Source organism: Cutaneotrichosporon oleaginosum, assembly GCF_008065305.1.
Source record: "Cutaneotrichosporon oleaginosum strain ATCC 20508 chromosome Unknown ATCC20508_contig04, whole genome shotgun sequence".
Lineage (NCBI taxonomy): Eukaryota > Fungi > Basidiomycota > Tremellomycetes > Trichosporonales > Trichosporonaceae > Cutaneotrichosporon > Cutaneotrichosporon oleaginosum.
The window spans coordinates 682148-703697 of NW_027072173.1; the positions used below are offsets into that span (position 1 = coordinate 682148).

At 60.7% G+C, this 21550-nt stretch overlaps 5 protein-coding genes across 5 annotated transcripts; 2 read left to right on the top strand and 3 right to left on the bottom strand.

The window, feature by feature from the left end:
* Window positions 1–1064: 1064 nt before the first annotated feature.
* Window positions 1065–3222, top strand: COLE_04725 (uncharacterized protein; the record flags this gene model as incomplete). Its single annotated transcript, XM_018426001.2, has 2 exons — window positions 1065–1339; window positions 1401–3222. 2 exons carry the CDS (start codon window positions 1065–1067, stop codon window positions 3220–3222), a joined length of 2097 nt encoding a protein of 698 aa, XP_018279021.1.
* Window positions 3223–5770: 2548 nt separating this feature from the next.
* COLE_04726 (uncharacterized protein) lies at window positions 5771–6749 on the bottom strand (the record flags this gene model as incomplete). The annotated part of the gene is made up of 2 exons (XM_018426652.2): window positions 5771–5901; window positions 5933–6749. 2 exons carry the CDS (start codon window positions 6747–6749, stop codon window positions 5771–5773), a joined length of 948 nt encoding a protein of 315 aa, XP_018279023.1.
* Window positions 6750–8253: 1504 nt separating this feature from the next.
* Window positions 8254–11043, bottom strand: COLE_04727 (uncharacterized protein; the record flags this gene model as incomplete). Its single annotated transcript, XM_018427449.2, has 2 exons — window positions 8254–10193; window positions 10227–11043. The coding sequence occupies 2 exons, from the start codon at window positions 11041–11043 to the stop codon at window positions 8254–8256; spliced, it is 2757 nt and encodes a 918-aa protein (XP_018279024.1).
* A 7211-nt stretch (window positions 11044–18254) lies between these two features.
* On the top strand, window positions 18255–19793 carry COLE_04728 (uncharacterized protein; the record flags this gene model as incomplete). Its single annotated transcript, XM_018420592.1, has 2 exons — window positions 18255–19038; window positions 19081–19793. The coding sequence occupies 2 exons, from the start codon at window positions 18255–18257 to the stop codon at window positions 19791–19793; spliced, it is 1497 nt and encodes a 498-aa protein (XP_018274877.1).
* Window positions 19794–20135: 342 nt separating this feature from the next.
* COLE_04729 (uncharacterized protein) lies at window positions 20136–20618 on the bottom strand (the record flags this gene model as incomplete). Its single annotated transcript, XM_018427108.2, has 1 exon — window positions 20136–20618. One exon carries the CDS (start codon window positions 20616–20618, stop codon window positions 20136–20138), a length of 483 nt encoding a protein of 160 aa, XP_018274876.1.
* Between the last annotated feature and the right edge of the window lie 932 nt (window positions 20619–21550).

Below are 21550 nucleotides of genomic sequence, written 5' to 3' on the forward strand. Positions count from 1 at the left end.
CACCCAGTAACTCCGCATTGTCCAGCTGCACGTCGGAGGCGGCGGCAACGTCCTGGCAGCATTGGTGTGCAATTGCGGCCACGTAGTCCGATGGCGTCCACGGCACTTCGTTGCAACTGCTGACTCCAGGCGACCGGCTTTGGCCTCCCCATTATCCTGGAGCACTCGGATGTCATCCAGCCCGGAGCGTGCTGGATGTCGATCGCAGGTGGCCTGCTTGTCTACGGCACAATTCTCGTTTACTCTGGCTGGTTCGGGCAGGACAACGACGACGACGCGTTCTAGGTCATCAGAGCAGCTAATGTGAAGAGTGTGGCGAGTAGGAGTGTCCATGCAATAGATTAGCGAGGTGGCTCTCGTTCGTTTGATGTCGCGTGCAAAGGCAGGCGTGGCGACCCTGTTGCCACTGTGCTTGCCCTCTCCGCCTCCACGGCTACTGCCGCTTCACATATGAACTGGGACCAGCCATCTCGAGTGAGAACTGGTGGGCGCGCCCAAGCTAACATCACTGGGCCGCATGGAACGGCGGACACAGAGGTTGGAGATGTGGCAAAGCACGGTTTGAGTGGCAAGTGTACCGCAGGGGAGGGAGGACGCAGGCCGCAAACTGCGGCGGAACTTTGCGCTTAACAAACAACAGGCACCCGCCCGTGCAATGCCTGTCGCAGCTTGCATCTTCACCGTTCTCCTCATCTTCTCACACTCCTCTTTCACTCATCTCCTCGTCTTCGCATCGTCTCTTCTGCATCGAACGGCTCTATTACTACGCTCTCTACCATCACACGCACATCCCGCACCACTCACGTCTCCTCGTCTTCTTGAGTTGCCGCAGATCTACGGATTCGAAAGGCCAAGAATACATTCCCCGCAGCCACCCCCGCGTGTCGCACAGCTCTCTACCATCTCAACACTGCCGCCGCCGCTGCGCGCATCTCGCACCTCCTCAACTCTCTCGATGCCGCCATTTTCATAATATCCATTCCCTCCTCCCTCTTTTCGAACCCCTCACAGATACGAGCCACAGCTTGAGAATCCCATCTAGCACCACTGCGATCATCACGACGATGTACGTGTCGGCCCTCGTGCTCGTGCTCCTGCCGCTGGCTTTCGGTCTCGAAGAGCGCGACCTTCACCAACTTGACCTGCGCGACCTTCCTGCCCACGCTCCCCAGCGCGCTCGAGGCTACCGCGCTTGCGCAGGGTCGAGGCATAGCAAGCGTGCCCCCGCCCCTCACCTCAGCGTCGGAGGACTCTCTGTTGGCGTCCACGAGCAGGAGCGCCCAAAGCTCGAGCGCCGCGCTGCCAACGGATCTATCATCGCCCTTGGCTCGGCCGCTAAGTGAGTGATCATGCCAAGGTTCCCGCAGCGCAAGGCAGCCCCAGAACACCGCTCACCGCAGCACATACGTCGTCCCGATCGGCCTTGGCACGCCAGGGATCGCCTACCCGCTGCAGCTCGACACAGGTAGCTCGGATCTCCTCCTTGCATCGTCAGGGTGCGGACACAACTGCCCCGAAGACACCGAGTCCACGCCCTACTACGACCTCAAGTACCACTCATCCTCCTTCGTGGCTGTGGGAAACAACGACACGTTGTGGCATAGCGCATTTGGCGATGGCACGGTCGCCAGCGGTTTTGTTGCGCGTGAGCGTGTCGGCATCTCTACCGTGTCCATCGACGGGCAGGTGTTCGGGCTCATGAACTCAACCAACCTTACAATGTCCGAGCAGCAGATATCCGGCATCATTGGCCTCGGCTTCCCCCGCCTCTCGACGCTTTCACGGATCTTGCTGCAGTCAAATGCTGCTTCGCGTGGCGCGGCGCCCGCGCCGTCATCGGTCCATGCTGCAGCGAGTCAGATGGAGGACCTCACCGGGTCCACATCAATAGGTACACCTTCCTCAACCCCCGACTCTGTGCTGGGCGGGCAGAGTCCATCACCCGCCCCCGAGCGCCGCCAACAGAGCAGCGCAGTTGGTCAGAGCGCCAGCCCCAGTGCCAATTCTAGCGCCGGCCAGTCGGCGTATCTTTCCCCGGTTCTGGAGTCGCTCGTCACTCAGGCTCTTGTGCCCTTCCCCGCGTTTGGTCTCGCGCTCTCGCCTCCCGCCAACTACTCGTTCCCTGCTCCCGACGCAGTCTCCAATGGGGCACGCAGCCGTTACTCTCTCCGAGTCGGCTCGCTGACCATCGGCGGCGTCTCAGAGCTTTACGTTTCGTCCAATTCGACAACGGGGCGGACTGTCAACGACATCGAATGGCACCCGGTCGTGCCGTTTGCACCTCTGAATACGACCGGGGCAGGTCCGTCGTTGTCGCCGTCCGCAATGCCCTCGCCATCGGGTGTTGGGGGAGTCCCGCAGTCTCTGGCTGAGCTTGAGAGCGAGAGTTACCTGTACTGGGCGCTTCAGATGACTCACGTTGCGGTCAACGGCACTGCGATGCCTGTAAACTCGACATATCGCAGCCAAGGCATTCCGTCCATCGCGGTTATCGATGCAGGATCTAACGGCCTGTACGGACCTGAGCAGGATGTCGCTCAGATCTTCCGCAACATCAAGATGGCGCGGCAGGTAGCGACTGGCCAATGGGCTGTGCCCTGCGATACCAAAGCAACGCTCGGCTTCTCATTTGGAGGGCGATTTGTCACCCTACAACCCAGTGACTGGATGTACGCCGCTGTGGCCGGCTCCTCCTTTTGCCTCGCGTGGCCGGTGGCCGTGCCGCAGACTGGTGACGGTGTCGATTGGACGCTGGGCACACCCTTCCTGCGCAGCACGTACACCATGTTCAACTACGGCTTCAACGGCGGGCAAGCGCCGCAGATTGGATTCCTTCCCCTCCAGGACGCTGCACCAGCATCATCGAGCAGCGCGCCTGTACCTGTCACCCCAGCATCCATGACGCAGACGGTTGGCACGACGCTCCCGAACTACCTCATCACGGGGCCCAACTACCCCGTGCCGTCGTACATATTCAACACGCCCGCTCCGCAGACCGGCGCGCCGCAGACAATGGGCCTCGCGCCCGCTAGCTTGTACTCGGCATCTACGCCGCCCGTTGTCAGCCTCCTCAGTGCGCGTCCCAGCACCACAGCCACGGCGAGCGTACCCGACGTACCTGGCTGGCCTGGTGACTCGGCTGAGCACGCTACGAGTGGGGCGGCGACGGTAAGCGTCGGCGCTGTGGTGGTTCTTGGGGCCGTGCTCGCTGCTGCTCTGTAAGACAATTGTATCATTGGACAGTGGCTGGATATTGTATTCTAGAGGGCGCCGCCGAGATAATATATAATGCATAAACTTTGGCGGTGTATTGGTATTTGGTGGTCGCCCCGTAGAGGAGGGTGTGTGAGTAGGTCAGTGAGAGCGCGAGGAAGCTTGTGTACATTAACGCCACAGGGGTGGTCAAGAACAGACATCATCTGACAACGTGCGCTCAATGATATACCATTCTGCCCTCTCGCACTGCAGCTACGCGTTCGTGTCGACTTTGACAAGTCTCATCATGTCTCCGGGTCGCCACGCAAGCAGACCATCGGTATCCAGAATCTCCACCACCCTTTGTCCCATATGATTCATACGTCTGACAATCTCCCCTATAACCTAGACAAGAGACCACTACTGTGCTAACGCGGCTAGCCCGCGCTCACACCTATCACTGCACTCAGACTCGCACTCGCATTCTTTTACAGACGGGCGGCGTCCTGGACCTTGACGGGGATGTAGTCAGAGTGGAGCTTGGCGCGGACCTTGTTGAGGTCGGCCTTGGTGATGCCGCGGACCTCGTTGGCGACGTTGTAGCCGTAGCGGTCAGCCGAGGTGGAGCCCTTCTTGTAGAAGCTGGGCTTGCGGAGGACGGTGACGACGCAGGCGCCGCCGAGGCCGAGGTTGTGCTGCAGGGCGTTGCGGACATTGGGGACCTGGAGGTTGCCGGCCTCGCCGCGGACCTGGAGGGTGAGGTAGAAGATCATGCCGAGGCCGGTGGCGCCGAGGGGGTGGCCCTTGGACTCGAGGCCGCCGGAGGGGTTGACGACCCACTTGCCGCCGTACGTGTTGTCTCCGGCGTCGACGATCTTGTGCGCCTCTCCGGGCTTGCACAGGCCGAGCGAGTCGTACGTCAGCAGCTCGTTGGGCGCGAAGCAGTCGTGGAGCTCGACGACCTGGATGTCGGCGGGGGTGACGCCGGCCATGGCGTACGCCTTCTTGGCGGCGCGGCGCGCCATGTCGGCGCCCGTGAGCTCGATGCGGCTCTTGGCGTCGTACAGCATCGGCGCGTCGGTCGTCAACGCCCAGCCGGCGACCTCGACGGCGCGGTCCTCGAGCCCGTGCTTCTTGACAAAGGCCTCGGACGCGACGACGGCGGCGGCGCCACCGTCAGACGTGGGCGAGCACATGGGGAGCGTGAGCTCGCGCGTGATCTTGCGGCTCTTGGCCACCTCCTCCCACGTGGGCGTGAACCGGAACTGCGAGTACGGGTTCTTGGCCGAGTGCGCGTGGTTCTTGGCCGAGATCTTGTACATGTGCTCCTGGGTGGCGCCGTACTTCTCGCAGTACTCGAGGCCGCCGGCGCCGAAGATGCGGCCCGCACCAGGCCCGCTCTCCTTGGTAGCGTAGTTCTTCGAGTTCTCAATCTCGACCAGCTGGCGGTTAGTGCCCTCGGTGGGCGAGAGGCGGTCCTTGTACGCCGAGCCGAGGGAGCCGGGGGCCATGCGCTCGAAGCCGACAGCCAGCGCGCACTCGGCCTGCCCGCCCACAACGGACTGCACGGCGAGGATGAAGGCCGACGAGCCGGTGGAGCAGTTGTTGTTGACGTTGACAATGGGGATACCCGTCATGCCGAGCTGGTAGAGCACGCGCTGGCCACAGGTGCTGTCGCCGTAGACGTAGCCGGCCGCGGCCGACTCGACCTGGTCGTAGGTGATGCCGGCGTCAATCAGGGCCTTGACGGCAGCCTCGACACCGAGGTCGTCGTACTCGCGCAGCCCGCGGGGCTTGTCGAACTTGGTCGAACCGACACCGATAACTGCGCGTCAGTGGTGGTTGGGCGGGCGTGATGCAACGCGGCGAGCGTTGAAGAGGGAGCGTGGGGGTGGCGGCGGGGACGGCGGGGCTGGGAATCGCTGCCAGCCGGCTGAGTAAGAGCCCGACATCGCTACCGCGGCCATCGTGCAGATGGCACCACGCCGTCCAAGGCCGCCCACAGCTCCCTCCCCACTTGCCGACGCCGTGTCCGCTCGAACAAGACACTCACCGTAAGCCTTGCCCATTGTTGCTGCTGTGTGATTTGGAGGGAGATGAGAAAGCAAGACGGTGGGCGACGAGGTTACATATGGGCGCGGGGAGGGGGGCCATGTAGAGTGTGGGGTTTACCGAATGCCGGCCTTCTTCCGGGTAGCCCGGCAACCAACATGCTATGCCGGCGGCCGGGCGGACATGGCCGAGCACCAGCCAGAGCTGTCTCTCGCCGCGGCGTGCGCGGCGGTACCTCGACTCTGTGGATCTCTGAATGCAAGGCAAGGACATCTGACACATGCAGAAACTACTAATGCTGCTGTGCTAGACGCGTCTGGCGGCTGGCGGATACTCGGCCTAGGCAAGCCCATGCTCGGCCCACCTATTCCGGATGTCCGGCTCATCGCTCTTTCCACTGCGGTGTCCGGAATGTCGTCCTGCTTGATGCTTGATCGGCTATCTCCTCGGTCGACATGAACATGATCTATGTACAAGCCTCTACCTCGGTGCTCCCCACATCATAAAATCACAATCATATCGCCTACGCTCCTGCTCCGCACTCGACCACAGCCGAGAGGCGCCCCGCGAATACCCTCCGTGCCGGCGGCACCGGGACGCGCACCCATCCCTCCACTGTGCGCGTATGGCCTTGCCCGAGCTGGCCAAAGTCGTCTGTCGTCAGCGGAGCTGTGGTGGTACTGACTGTTTCCCCGCGCCCACACCTCTCCAGATGCGAGGACGAGCTCATAGTCGGGCCCGAGGGCGAGGTCAGTGATGCCGTTGTCGTCGTCGTCGTCGTCGTTGTCGGCGGCGTCTCCTCCTGCGTCCTCTTCTGCCTCCTCTCCTTCATCGCTCACCGCACCGTCCTCTTCCCCTCCCTCCTCTCTCTCCCGCAACGAGATCCGCCGCACATCGCCACCAGGCTCGAGGACATATGCCTCCCCCGCGCGCGTCACCGCGCCAATCCTATCCCCCCGCCCGGCCACGATCCTCTGGACGTCCAGCCCACCAATTTCCTCGACGACCTCGAGGCGCACGCGCCCGCCCCGCCACTCCCAGACGACTTCAAGCACCTCGCCGCCCGCGAGGATCGCGGCGCGGCTCTCGGTCGCGACGGCCGCCATGCGGCCGCGCAGCAGCGGGTGCTCGAGCTTCTCGAGCGACGCGAGATTCGTGGGCGAGGCCGGTTTCGTACGCGAGTGAGCGGGGGAGGCTGGCGGGAGGACGTATACCCCGCCCCCAGAGATACCGAGGGCGGGGCCCGCGTCCGTCACGGCGACGCCGTCCCATCTGCCTTCGGGAGAGTCTATGTGCACCATCTGCGGCTTGTCGCCGCCCACGACAAGCGCGGAGGGCAGGAGCGTGTCGGGGAGTTGGAGGAGGCCTTCGCGCGTGTGCAGCAGCGTATGCGTCCAGCTGTGGAAGGCGACGCGCGCGTCGTCGTCGCCTGACAGCGGGTAGATTTGTGTCGGGGCGCGGATGCGGCCGGCGGGGGTTGCGCCGAAGGCGTAGATGGGCATGAGGGATGGCAAGGTGTCAACATTGGTGTTGGTCACGTGTCGTTTGTGGCACTCGTTCAACCGACGTTCAGTTCACTCGTCTCTACAGGCCATATTGTGATGACATACTGTACATCTGCATGCACCGCCGAACAGTCGGGTGACACATCGCACTTGCACGACAGCAGTCGGGCGCGACATCAAGGCACCTACCTGGTCGCCAGACCGCTCACTCAGTCTCACACCTCGCGTATCCCAGCCTTCCACAGCCCGCACAACCACAACACAAGACTTCATCCTGACGTGGGTACTTCTTCCCTCTCTTACTTCTTTCCCCTCCGTTTCCCGCTCGCCGGTTTGTTGTAGTTGAACGCCACAGGCTCCTCGCCATCGTAAAATGTCGCGTGGACAGTAATAGTCGTGCGCTTCAGCTTCTCCGTGGGCCGGTTCACGGCATTGCCATGCTCGTCGAGTTCGTACCGCGCGCGCGGCGTCACGCAGCTCCTGCGCGGCGGCGGGCGGCGGCTGTGTTTCACATCGCCCAACCCGCGGCGGATGATGAGAAGCCCCTCGTCCCACCGCACGCGCTTGGACCCGTCGTCGTTGCTCAAGCCGTTCTTGGTTCTGGCGCGCTTGGCGGGCCGCGCCGGCGTCTTGTACTCTTCGTCGTCGCCGGGCCCGCGCCGTCCGAGCACTGCCCGCTCAATGGACGGCTCGTCGTCACCCGCCGCCCCCTCGTCTTCGGATTCGCCGACGCTCGCGCGTGCGCGCCGCTTCGCCCGCGCATTCCTGCCCTCCTTCTGCTCTTCTGCGTCGCGCTCCGAAATCGTTCTCACCCCAGGGCTGGGCGACGGAGGCCGCTCTCCCGGCTTGCGCACGATCTTGCGGTCAATCGTGCAAAGGTACACCTGGTTGCGAGCCGTGTTGCGGGTCGTCGCGCTCCGCAGCGCGCGCTCAGTCAGGCCGGGCACGATTGATTCGGCAGCCGCAGTCTTGGCCTTCTTGGACGGGCTCTCTTGCGACTGTGATGGTGGCGCAGAGCGAGTTCGCTTGGAGCGACGTGTCTCGGGCGGATCGGCCTCAGCCTCCTGGGCCGTGTCCTGCGATCCCTCCGCATCCTTGAGTGAGTTGTCAGGTGGCGGCGGGCTCGTTGCAGATGCATCAGGCGAGTTCTCCCCGGATGACTGAGGGGCATCCGCCGTCGGTGACGCCCCCTCATTGTCGGAAGGCGGAGCGTTCTCCGCGCTCTCGCCACCTTCAGGCGACAGTGTTGCAGTACCTTGAACGGGGGGTGATGGAGGCGCATCCGACTTGGTCGGGAGAGGCGATGCCATGATCCGAGCCCGGGCGTGTGCAGGCATATCGGATTCGGGAGGCTGGACGACAGGGTCCATCGTCGCGGGAGGCTCATCTACTTCCATCCGCGGGTGAGTCACCCTCAGTGGAGTGGGTGGCTCTTCTCCACGGATGGGAGTGCAGCTAAGCCGCCTCTCCTCGGACACGGGCATCATGCGAGTGCGGTGCCTCAGCGGTGTAGCGGCAGGGCGTGATGGTGTGCCCAGCTGATTGTCAGACAACTGTCTACTCGGCCGAACTTTACCTTGAAGACCTTGGAAGGAGTAGGCACCCCACGTTGGGGCGTAGCCATCATGCGGCTCGAGATAGGGGTCATGCCCGTGGCTCGCTGGGGCTTGCCCAGGACTGGCTTGGGCGGCGACATCATCCTCCCAGGTGATTTTGCTGGGGGGTGGAAGAGGACGCCAGAGGAGCTGCCGGTACTCATGCTCGACGCAAAAGCGGCGGAGTCGCCAGACTGGTCGCGCGCAAGTCTCGCGGGCAAGCCCAGCGCCGAGCGAGAGGCCGAAGCCATGCTGGGGCCAACGGGAGCCATCACACGGGCCATCGCCATGCCGTTGGCGGTAGGAGGCCGCTTGACTGAACTGCCAGCCTCAACGGGCCGAGCGACTGGCATTTTCGGCGTTATGCGGAAGAGCTTGGAAGTGGACGATGCGTCAGTGGAAGTTGATACCTGAGGGTCGGGCCGTTTCGACACGGGGCGCGGGAGGCTTGAAGCCACTGCTGCAGTGGGCCGGGGTAAGCCCGACTGGCCAGGCGCGGACAGCTTCACAGAAACCTTCTGCCTCGGAGCACTCAAGGCAAACGGCTTGGGCTGAGTGACCTTGCTCGTCGACTTGAGGATGGACTTGAGCGGTTTCTCTGGGGCCTTGCCCTTGCCCTTCGATGGCGCTTCGGGCGACGGGATACGAGTCCTTGCGGTTGGCTCCTCCTTAGACTTGGTGAACACTTGCGGTGACTGGATAGTCGCCTTGGACGGCAAACGCGATGTAACCAACGCGCGCTTGACTGGCGGCTGAACCTTCGACGACGACTCGCCGAGACGCGACTTTCCGAGCTTGGAGGAGAAGAGGTTCTCGAGGTGCTCTTTAGCCGCGGCTGTCCGGGCAAGAGTCTTTTGCGCCTTGGCGCTTTGTACCGGCGACAGAACAGGTAGCCTGCTCGGGCTCTTTCCAGGCGTGGTGTTCGCAGCAGGTGCGCGAGAAAAGGGCGAGAGTACCAATCCGAACGGACCATCCAGCGTAGGCAGGGCAACAGCGGAGCCGAGGTCGTCATCAAGCGGAGCGATATCGTCGACGAGCATAGGCTCTGGGTCGCGCGCCAACCGCTGTCTAGGTGGCGACGCGACCGTGAACACGGGTATCATTATCGGAGCGCGAGGTGAGTCCACCTCTGATACGTACGACGAATCGGAGTCAACCTCAAGGTGCGTTCGTCCATTGGGCTTGAGCGGGGTGAACGCTATCAAGTCGGCCGTCGTGTCGAGAAATGTAGGCGCTTTAGCTGCCGACGATGGGGCCTTGGCGAGAGCAGAGAACATGTCCAGGCTCTCAAAAGGCGAATGAGCACGCGGGTGGTTAGGACTGCTGTGGCTGCAGCTGCCGTCCGCCAAGTCCTCATGCGAAGAGAATGATCCATCAAGGATGGATGCCTCCAGTTCAGGAGTTTCCTGAGCACCGGTAGACTCCATGTCGAGATTAGCAGCCTCAGACCGATCGGAGGGTGCAGGATCGGAACCAATGACGGCGGGTACACTGTCAACCGTTGTCTCCTCGAGAATGGGGACATCTGGACGATCTAGCACCTCATCGGCGCCCTCGTCCTCGCGGTCGCTTGTGCCCTCTGAGACAAGGTTCTCGTGCGCGAGATCTCCTGCTCCGCTAGATTGGGAGTGCCTTCGCCGGCGGCGGAATGGGGAAAGTGTGTGTGGGTGGAGCGAGAACGCCCCACTGGCCGATGCAATGCTCGAGCCGGAGCTCGAAGTGCTGGCGCCTAGAAACACACGCAGCCCTGCGCCCCCGGTCTCATTGCCAAACTCGAAGGGCATCTCTTCCGGATCATCAATGTCGAGCAAGCTGAGGCCGCCCATGTCGAGCCCCGGGGACATGTCTGAGGTCAGGATGCGCCGGCGATTCAACATACCGAGGTCATACTGGCCGTCACAGAATCCTAAGGACATGGGAACGCCCTCGGGGGGCGCGGGGACGTAAGCGTCTTCCGAGTCGTACTCTTGATCGCCGTCCCACTCCTCAGGTACAGCAGAGTTCTCCTTGTCCTCCTCCTCCTCGTTGAAGAAGGCATCCAAGTAGGTGACCTCGGGGGAGGAAGGAAATGTGTCGAGCTGGACGGTGTCCAGGTCAACCGCAATGTCTTCATGGCCAACCATGGGTGTGCTGGGTCCTGGGAGAGGCTCGTCGTCGACATCCTCCGGGCGCTCAACGAATCCACCTTCCCACATCTTCTCGCTTGCAGGCCCAGCGCCGGGCGTACTTAGCAAAAGGGTTTTGCGGCGGAGAAACTCGCGGGAGTCGCGCTTTGGCAGGCGCGCCGAGGAGCGACGTGGCGCTGGCGGCCGCTCTCGTGTCAAAGGGGTGGAGGATATTGATTTTGAGAGCGCGGCGAGGATCTTGCTCTCAACGGGCTTGGGGGTACCGAAGAACACGCCGGCCTCGTCATCGGATGAAGAGAAGTCGATCTCAAAGTCGGTGTCCGACTGGTCGAGGGTGGTTGACCTCGACGGTGTGGGTGCGGGGGAAGAAACGTCGAAGGAGGGCATGGCGGGTGGCAATGCGCGAAGGAGGGGATAACGCTCCACGGCAGGTAGATCGTTCACCTGGCTTGGAGGAGGTGGCTCCAGGTGGATGTGAGGATGGATGATGCTGTGAGAGTCGGAGTGGGAGGAGTGTGGAGTAGTCGATATGTGAGCCGTATGAGCGGTGTTTGGGAGTGTTTGTGCCATCTGGGCAATTCAATGTTGTTGTGGGTGGATGTGAAGGATGTTATTAGGTAAGCACACGTGTAATATCTCCACGTGCGTTGAGTGGCACACGTCATTGATCATTGATTTCTTGTGGTTTAGGCGACTTGATTGTCCACGTGAGGGACTATGGCTGAAACGTCGGGGGCATTTAAATTAGACAACCCTGAGCCTTGACGTCTGTGCGTCGTCTTCGGTATGTCATCAGTTTGCGACCTGATATCTATGGCCATATCGAGCATGTGTGATATCTGGGATGCGCATTACCGTACACCATTTTCTCCCGAGCGCTGGCATGCATCTGGCACGACATCCTAGTCCAGAGAAGTGCAGGTCAGAGCTAGCCGTTCGATGATGAATGATCAATGAGGGGCAAGAGCAACGACGCAGAACCTCAATGCGCTATGCTCGCCTGAACCTCTGTCCGATCTCCGATCTCCCAGCGCAAGTCTATCGCGCTGTTGCCTGAGCTTGCAAGTCAATCACAGGCTCTGTCTACTCCCCACTGACCGCCATGCTCGCGCTGTACACGAAACCACTCAGTCCTCTAGTATCCACGCGGTTTTTGAGCGATAAATCCCCTCATGCCCTCATGACTCTCGTGATGTACTGCGAGAGGCATTATCATTTCCACTTTCTCCAGGATTTACTCTATGCGCACAGGGAGTTTGCTGAATTGCTAGCCGGTGAGTCTGGGTTGCCTAACAAGCTGACATGCCTGAGAGACCAATGAGTCGATTCATGTATTAGTGGAGATTGAGAAAAGTCACGCACGTAGCGTGACGCGTCTCGGGTGCGCGCGCCATCTCGGATCCTCAACGACCCCACCTTCCTTTTAGACCACCACCCCGAAGCCGTGGTTCGGAGCTGACGTCTGGCGCGCCGCGCGTCGCGTGCTGTGCCATCTGCCACCACCATGATCCTTGCCACCAATTATGGCGATCTGGCAGCTGGCAGCTGGCAGCTGGCATCCTCATCGGCTCATCAGCCACTGACGCTGTAGGGAAGCTGAGCGCAATGAAGAGAAAGCTTCTCCTTCTTTGCCCTCCACCCCACGGGGCCAGATGGTGAGACTGACTTGCGTCTCACCGTGGAGGGGAAGACTAGGGCGACATGGTAGTGACGAGGAGAAGTTGTCAGCTGGAGAACGGTAGTAATGTGTTGGTGTAAGAAGGGAGGAAGAAGGCTCAGAAGATGAGAGATCAGACGAGGTAAGAGTAGAGTGCGAATGAGAGAGGTGAGAGAGTGAGAGATGAGAGGCGACGCGGAATTAGAAATGGGATGTAGAGTCCATTAGTACAAGGTCTAAGAACAAGGATGGCCAAGCTTGGGTGATAAGGGAAAGGGCATAAGGGAAGAAGGATGCTGCTGCGCTCAGGCCCCAGGGTTCACCATCATCATAGGAGAATCCAGAGGATCAGAGGGATCAGAGAGGAGGAACACGTCGATGGCCCTGGACATTGTGGCCTTGTCCTCAAGCCCCTGGCAGCTCTGTCTAATCCAAATGTCCCAAATGTGTCTACGGTATTCGCGCGTACAGTATTGTATTGTGGCCATCTACTAATGGACTATTACGCGCAAGTCGCACGGTTGCGTTGCACTGCACCCTGGATGTTAGTAGAGTGCTGACGCGCGCTCTCTCTCTTCTCTTTACGCCCTCTTACTCTTCACCTCGAACGCTCTCTTCTCTCCCACTCCCTCCTCGTCGTCTTGTTTAGACGGGCAACAGCGAGCAGCGAGCAGCGAGCACAACAACAAACACGAAGTGCTCAGTCTCCTCAATCTCCTCAATCTCCTCTCCTCTCCTCTCCCCTAATCCCATTGTATTGGCTCATTTCCCACCACGATTTTGAAACGATAGTCTCCTATCCCACCCAACTTTACATCCCCTCCCCCCCTGGCCCCCTCTCCCTCGGTCCACACTCACACACATCCACCCAGGCCAACCCTCCGACCAGTCCTCGTCGCCCTCTCACTCACTCTTGTCATTACCATCCTTCCTCTCCTCCAACAACAACATCTCCACTGGCGCGTCTTCTCTACCTACACAGCGATTCCGACGCCCCTTGCATCTCCTTGCATAGGCGCATCTCACAACTCTCCCTACAGTGAGTCGCGACTGACCTCCTCATGTCACGCTCGCCGCTCCCAACTCCTGCTCCCACCCCCCCTCCCCCCCCCCCCCCCGCGCGCGCGCGCCAAAGATGGGGCGCACCGCGCGCGCGACTCTTCCTTCGTGACCACGCAAACTCCCCTCCGTCCCACCCCATCCCATCCCATCCCTCCCATCCCTCCCACCACCCATCCCTCCCTCCCATGCCCACAGCCCTCCCAGCCCCCTCCTCCCTCCGCCGTCTCTCCACCTCCTCGGTCTCTCTCTCACTCTCTCTCTCTCACTCACATCTCGCCTCTTCTATCCTTCAAACCTTTCCACTCTTTCCAAGCCCTACCCTTTTCCCCCCAGTACCCAATCGCTAACACGGCCCAGTGACAGACCGCCAGTAGGCAGTGCCCTCCTCCATGTCCTACCCAGCCGCGCGAGGCTCGCCGCCCCGCGCTGGCCACTCCCTGCATGCCCCGCGTCGCTGGCCCTCCGCTGGCGGCCCAGGCTCGACGGACGCATCCACAACAGACTTTGCCAGCCCTCAATTCACTGCAACAGCCTCGCCGCGATCTGTCAACAACAGTAGGGACCGCTTTGCGGACGCCGCAAGTGATCGGGCCGGAGGCGCCAGTGGCCGTGAATTCGACGATCCACGACACCACCCCCCATCTTCGTGGATCACCGGCTCGGGACCGGGACCTTCGTCGGTTAACAACGACCAGATACTAGAATCGCAGCTGCCTTGGGCCAGTGGCGACGAGTTGACAGGATCGCATCCCCAGGAACGCCTTCCCAGCTCGCAGTCGATGAGCTCTTTGGCCTACAATTCCCGAGGAAGACGTGCACCAGCGCCTGCTGCCCTCGACTTGGGATACCGAGACCGCGTCTACTCTACCGAACCTGAGCAGCTAGCGTACACCTCTGACCGTCGCCTTGACCTGACAATGGTGAGTCCATCCAAATCCTCTTTTCTCCAGTCGCCAGCGCTGCTGCGGGAATTTCAAAGGGGCGCCGCTGACTTCGTAGCCTGTGCCACGCCCTCTGCCTACCGCTCCCGCTAGTAGGCGTGTGTCAATGCAGCAAGCTCCTCAGAATCAACCCCCATCACCACCGCGCACGGAGCCAGTCCCATTTCCGACCCACCACTCCCCTGCAGCATTATCACGCGTGTCCCCACCTCAGACAGTCCCTCTGTCAGCAGTCGGAGGTTTGGGCCTCGGTTCGTTTGATGACCAGCGTGCATCGCTGGTCGGGGACCCTCGGGCATCCATTGCGACCAACGGCGGCGATCGTGTGTCTTACGTCTCGTGCGTCCAATAAACAACAATTGCTGTGTTTTGTGCTACGCTGACTCCTTCCGCAGAATAGACTCGTACTACTTGAATGCTGGCACTGGGGGTCTCTCGCCCGGAGGACTCTCTCCTGGCGGCCTTTCACCAGGTGATTCGCACCTCTCATACCCGCCAAGCACTCCCGAATACATGGACCCCTCCAACATTGACCGACGCGGACTGATCGGGGTAGGCGAGCTTGCAACGCCTCGCTGGGGACCCTCGGATGGACGGCACCTTCGCACTCCAAGCATGTCTCAAGATTTTGCATTGACCCCGCCTCTTCCACCTCTTGACCGCGCCATGTTTGTTGGTTCTGCCCCTGGACGTCAACCGACAATCCCAAATAATCTGAACGTCATGGAACGTGTCACAGAGGAGAGCCCTCGCAGAGAGCGTGTCCGACACCGCTCCGTGTCCCACGACACACCGCAGCGTACGCAACGCGCTGAGCACCAGCAGCTACCGCAACCCATTCACCACAGTCCCCCCGCCGCTCCTCCTTTAGACTCTGTGATTTCTTCCCTCGGCGACTTTTCGTTTCACTCTACCATAGAGCCTGGTTCTTTGGCTGCTTCGCTTGCTATGCCCGAGCCCAAGGTTACACCGCCCCGCAGTCTCCGTGCTTCAGCACCTCCAGCTCCCACGCACTCGTCCTCGCCGTTGCTTGGTGACGATCAGCAAGCACAGTTCCCAACGTCTTCAACACCACCTGTTCCTCCGCCCAAGGTGCCTGAGAGCGCCACCATCTCACCACCTGTACCCGGTAGCGCTCGCGAACGCATCTACGCTCGACGTATGTCACGCCAGCAAGCATTGGCTGCAGCCGGTGTGCCCGCACCCCAAATGGTCGAGCTTCCACCTCTGCCGGTTTCCGGATCAGCCCTGTCGCCTCTTCCGTCTGCCGACTCGCACACGCAGTCATTCAATGCCCGCAAGACACCTCCAGGCTACCGCGAGTCTGTAGCCTCCAAGCGCCGCGTGCCCAGTAGCCCGAGCGCGCCCCATCATGACATTCTCCGGCATATCGCCCCCAAGGACTTTTCACACCTTCCCCCAAGTCCTTCGACAGCGTCCATTAGTCATCTCCTTCGGGGTTCAGCCTCCACTCACAATATCTCCCAGGTCCGCACACCGCCTGGCTCAATCTCGGTTTCAAACAAGCCTTCTCTTGCGCGTTCCGACTCGATGAAATCGGCACGCTCTCGCGCCCAGTCGATGAAGGCTGGTGAAGCATCTGCCACCGCCGAGGCTCTGCGCAAGTTGGACGGGCTCGGCGCGGCTCCTAAAAAGTCGAGCACTTCGGGCACGGCTACTCCTCGCCGTGCGAGCTCCCCTCCCGACACGGCTCGCCGCCTCACCGGTAAGCATAGCCTCTCGAGCATTCACAACCTTCGCGATAGAGATTTGTGGCTTGACAGCCCGCCTGATCAGACAACGGGTCAACAGTCACACCTGGCAACTCAGCAGAGCGCATCTGGCTCTCAGTCCCTAAGCGGCGCTAGCGACGTGCCGCCACTTACATTTGAAAAGCGCGAATCCTCTCCTAGTGTTGTTGGCACGCCGACATCGCGCGAATCGCACGGCGTTCCGTCCACCACAACAACGCCAACATCAGGCTACCGCGAGCATCGCGAGTCTCGCGATATCCGGGCCGAGAAAGCGATGAGACGTCCAAGCTTTGCCAGTGATCACTCATCAATGGAGAGTACACACGAGCAAGGCGGTGGAAACACTTTTGTGCCACCTGTCCCTCCTCTCCCCCGTGGCTATCAGTCGATGCGTCAGGGCTTGGCAACTCTGGGATCAAGTAATCCCCTCATGCCGTCTCAGTATGTTGCTCTTCAGCCTGAGGAGATGCAGCGGACAACGCGCGAGCAGAGTGCACCTCCTGCCCTCACCTTCCCTTCGCCCAACAGCCAGCACTCGTCAGACACCGCATCACACACAACGAGAACGAGCCCATTGGCCGACACCCCACGAACACGAACGATGAGCAAGAAGTGGTCGTTCTCATCCGCCCTCAGCCTGAACAAGTTGCACAACCACGCCAAGGAGAAGGAGCCGTCCACTTCGCCCACATTGTCGCCGTCTGTAGGAACGGCAACCTCATCTATGTTTGAGCCCAGCAGCCCTCCTACCCCTTGGAAGGAAGACAAGATGGGCCTGGCCTCGCCCCGTGCACAGCCTCTCGACCACATTCATTCGCGTGACTCCATTGATGTCGGAGGAACGGTTGGCGCCGCCGATGCGCGATCAAATCACAGCATCACTCCCATTGCGCCTGGCGGAGGAGGCATTGGCTCTAGTAGCCTCGTGCCGCCGCCTATCCCAAAGAGCAACTCCAAGAGACTTACACCGTCGTCTATACCATTCTTCAGACGGTCATCTGCGTCTTCTGCCTCGCTTGCCAAGCTCGCATCTGCTCCCGACCAGCAACAGCATTACCCGCTTCAGCCGGCTGCGGCACCTCGACACTCTGTACAAGCGGTCCCTGCCCCAACGGGCACATCCTCACAGCGAACCCCGTCTGGCAGCTCTCGCAAGTCGATGCTGGGCATGCACATTCCGGCCATGCTTCGCGGCAGCGCGTCTAAGCGGGGTCTGGCCAACCAACAGGCCGCGGCGACGCAAGTCGCTGAGAAGCAAAACGGGCCGACCACTTCTCAGCAAAGCTCGATCGGACATGCTCGCGCTCGTCGGATGGTGGGTCCTTTCATTTCGGGGGGGGGGGGGGGGGGGGGGGGGGGGGGGGCAGATTGGCTCACACACAGACTCTGTCGTCCGGGGGCGACCACCAGAGCTTTAGCTCCCTGACACGCAAGCCATCCGTTGATTCCCGCAGTTATCAGCCACCTCTTCACGAGAGCGCCGCCGTCAACGGCAATGGCAAAGCAACTCCCACCGCGGCGTCACATCGCGAGCGCGCTTCCAAGCTGCCAGTCGCTGGTCAGCCGTCCCTCCACAATGTGTCGTCCGCTTCATCTCTGCGCAAGGCAGGAGCGGAAGCCACAGGGCGTGTGCCTCCTGCGGCTACCCCGACCAAGATTCCACGCATAGCTTCGAGGCCCTCGGTTACGACACCCAACGCCAACATGAATGTCGCGGCAGCACACATGAGTATGCCCCCGCCTGCGATCCCGCATTCGTCCTTTAGCCACCGCGCGTCGACTCAATTTCACACTGCCAGCAGCCACACTCTCCCGAGCAGTACTAGCACGAACGACATTTCCGAGTTTGGTGCCGTCTCTGGCATCGCGGGTGCTCGCCAGTCCATTCAACGCCCTCCGTCATTCGGATCTCATCGCTCGCAGTTGCATGCTCCGGGATCTGCCCGCAAGCACAGTGTCTCAGGCATCCCGGCCCCTCCATCGTCTTCGAACCTCGCCGCTCAGGCATCACGTCGCGAGACCATGGGCGCTGCGCCAGCCGTTTCTGCAGCTGCGGGCCTGCCTGCATCGCGCCGCACGCTTCCGCAAATCCCTTCCTCGGCTACTGCAATGACTATTTCGGCTGCAGCCAAGGCTCGTCCCGCCGCCGCGCGTCGTGGATCTGGCAGTCCGACTGCCCCGGAGGAGCCCGCCCCAACCATGAAGTTGTCCAAGTCGTTCCACACCAAGGCCGCCACAAGCGGGCATTCGCGCATGTCGCTGTCGTCGTCGGTCGGCGCTGTTTCGGGATCGCGTCGTCAGTCACTCGCCACCGAGTCAGCCAGCAGTAGCCCAGCCGACGACGAGGAGGCGGTAGCAGATGCGGAGATGGGCGCTTACGTAACACGCCGCAAGGCGCGTGCGGCGTCGGGCTCAAAGAAGGACGACTTGAGCGACCTGATTGCCTTCCCCGAGGACATTGCACCGGCACAGCCTGTCAGCCAGAGGGCATTCATTGGCAGCAACCTCAATTCGCTGTCAGACTACGAGCGTAAGGAGGTCCTCGACTTTGACTTCATTTACTACATGGCGCGCGGGGTCAAACGTCCGAAGCAGCCGGACGGGAAGATCTACAACCACGGCTACGACGATGAGCGCGGTGACTACATTGTGGTTGAAGGCGACCATCTCTGCTACCGTTACGAGGTTGTCGGTGTTTTGGGCAAGGGTTCGTTCGGCCAGGTCGTGCACTGCCGCGACCACAAGTCGGGTGGGTCGGTCGCAGTCAAGATTATTCGCAACAAGAAGCGCTTCCACACTCAAGCTTTGGTGGAGGTCAAGATCCTGCAGCAGATTGTTGACTGGGACCCGGAAGACAAGCACTATATGGTCAAGATGACCGACCACTTCTACTTCCGCGGCCACCTTTGCATCGTCACTGAGCTGCTGAGTATCAACCTATACGAGCTCATCAAGGCGAACCAGTTCAACGGCTTCTCGACTGTCCTTATCCGCCGCTTCACGACGCAGATGCTGTCGTCACTCATGTTGATGCGGTCCCACAGAATTGTCCACTGTGACCTCAAGCCCGAGAACATTTTGCTGCGGCACCCTGCCAAGTCTGGCATCAAGGTCATCGACTTCGGCTCGTCCTGCCACGAGTCTGAGAAAGGTGAGTGTTCATGGACTTCGTGGATGCGACACTAACCGGTAGTGTACACGTATATCCAGTCCCGCTTCTACCGCAGTCCAGAGGTGATCCTGGGTATGAACTACGCGATGGCCATCGACATGTGGTCGTTGGGCTGCATCCTTGCGGAGCTGTACACTGGCTACCCTATCTTCCCCGGTGAAAACGAACACGAACAGCTCGCGTGCATTATGGAGGTTCTAGGCGTTCCCGATCACTATATCGTTCAAAAGGCATCGCGGCGCAAGCTCTTCTTTGACGCCACGGGCGCTCCCCGTCCGTTTGTCAATGCCAAGGGCAAGAGGCGACGACCTGGGACGAAGACACTTGCGTCGGTGCTAAAGTGCAACGATGAGCTATTCATCGACTTTATCTCAAAGTGTTTGACCTGGGACCCGGACAAGCGTCTCAAGCCACAGCCGGCGATGCGTCATCCGTGGATCCTCGCTGGCAGGCGCCGCTCGCCTCCTCCTCAACCTGAGCGTGAGGGACGAACATCCTTCCTCGGCTCGAGCGCGCGGCGCTCGACCGTTAACGGTGACAAGAAGAGCCTGGTGATCTCGCCTCCAACTCCTTTAGTCGCCCGCGTTCCGCAGGCGCCGCAGTCAGCGTCCCGCATCGGAGTAAGCGTCTCGACTGCACGCCTGCACGCGCGCAACAGCACCTACGTCGTGAGTAGGCCCCCGTCGACATCTTCTGACTCGCAGCCCAACGCCCAAAAGGTCAGCATGGCTTAATGTCGGACGACACGATGACCACGACATACTACGCATCAAACATATCCTACTTATCCACATGCCTACCTACCGACGAATCATCTCACCTGACACTTCCCTCTTTCCCTCCCTTGTGTATACACTATATTGGACCAGGCAGGCATAATAGCGCTGGAACGGCAGCGCTTAGCATACAAGATCCGTTAGCGTGTCCCGCAGGACGCGCTTCCTGCATGATATTCGTACCATGGCTCTCACTAGATGCTTTAGTGCCTTGCATGTGCGAAGGAGGGTCGTAGGGTCGGCGACGCAATGCATGGCTTGAGGCAGCGGAGTAGTACGACAGTGATGGCAGCCAAGAGGTCATTGCGAGGATCTTGGGCCTGCAGGGCGACAGTAGGGCTGCGCTTCCGAGGGAGACCCGAACTTCTGGGACGACAAGATGAATTGATGCACTCGCCTGGTCGCCTGGTCGCGCCTGACATGCGGGCGCGTGCGTGCGAAGAGCTCGGCATTCCCCACACACACATGGTAGCAGAACCCTTGGTTGTTCACAGCGGGGGCCAGCTCGGCCCCGCACTTTCTCGTTCCCATAAGCCATAAGGGGCGGTAGGACTGCATCGAGACGAGGACGAAAGATGGTACCGTTCTCATTTGGGAGCGAGTGTGGGCAGGTGGTCCAGCAGGAGGACTCCGCACATCCAAAGTGATGGGAATATGACGAAGAGCATGGGGTTGTCGTTCATCTGCAGCGATCTCGAGGCACAATAGTGGCAGGATCAGCTGTGCGCTCAACTTTCTCTGTCCTCTGCGACGACACATTGCGTTGTGAGCGCCTGCCGCCATTTAATAAGCTCATTCTCCGCACACCCGTGACCAGCTGGTCGTGTGGCAGCCTGCACAGCTGAGATGCAGCCACGATTCCCACTCGCAAACTCAATATTCTGCCACTCGGACACGCCATCAAACCCCACGCCATCAAGCCAAGATGCAACAGGGTTGCCATGCCCCCGCAACGCACAACGCACCCCGCACGTCTCCCCAGCTCCCTGCCATGTCGCAGCAAGAACCAGCCATGTCATGATTCAGGCTCAGACCGCCTTACCAAGGTTGGGTTGGAGCGTGCAGCCCAGAACCTTGTGCGGTGCCGTGGCGCCAGAGCGATTGACCTGAATTGATGCCAGGAGGATGCGGGGATATCGCGTGGCCACGACCGCCTGGCTGTATGGTACTCGTACTCGCACGTGAGGTGCATCTGCGACGTTGGAGCAAAAGAGGGGTGTACCGATTTGGGAGATGACCAGGGAGGAAAACGGGTTAGATCTGGGGCTTACGAATTTCTGACGCGATGGATGCCTAAATGCAAGTGGAAGGTGCATGATATCTATGCAACAGGCAAGTCGTGATCGAGGTCGCTTGAGCGCTCTCCAGGCTTCAGGCCATGCTTGAAAGCAAGCTTGACGGGCACCCTTCCACCCCTTTCCGCATGGCCCTCATGGGGCCTCATGGCCTTGTCGCCTCATGGCTACATGATGGAGAGGCGGCCTGGGCACCCTGGGTGGGCAGGGAGCTGTGTGAACACGACGCCTCGAGGGTACAGCGTGGAGTCCTCCCAGCAGTGCGGTGCAGATGGGATGGTGAAGAGCCTAGCATTCGGAAGACGACAAGATCCAGCGAGACAGCTTGCCGAACTTGTTCCGAGAACGTTTAATCCGGAGATGGAAACCGTTTGGTCGATACGCCAGGAAAAAGCAGATCCGTCTGCCCGAGCTGGCTTG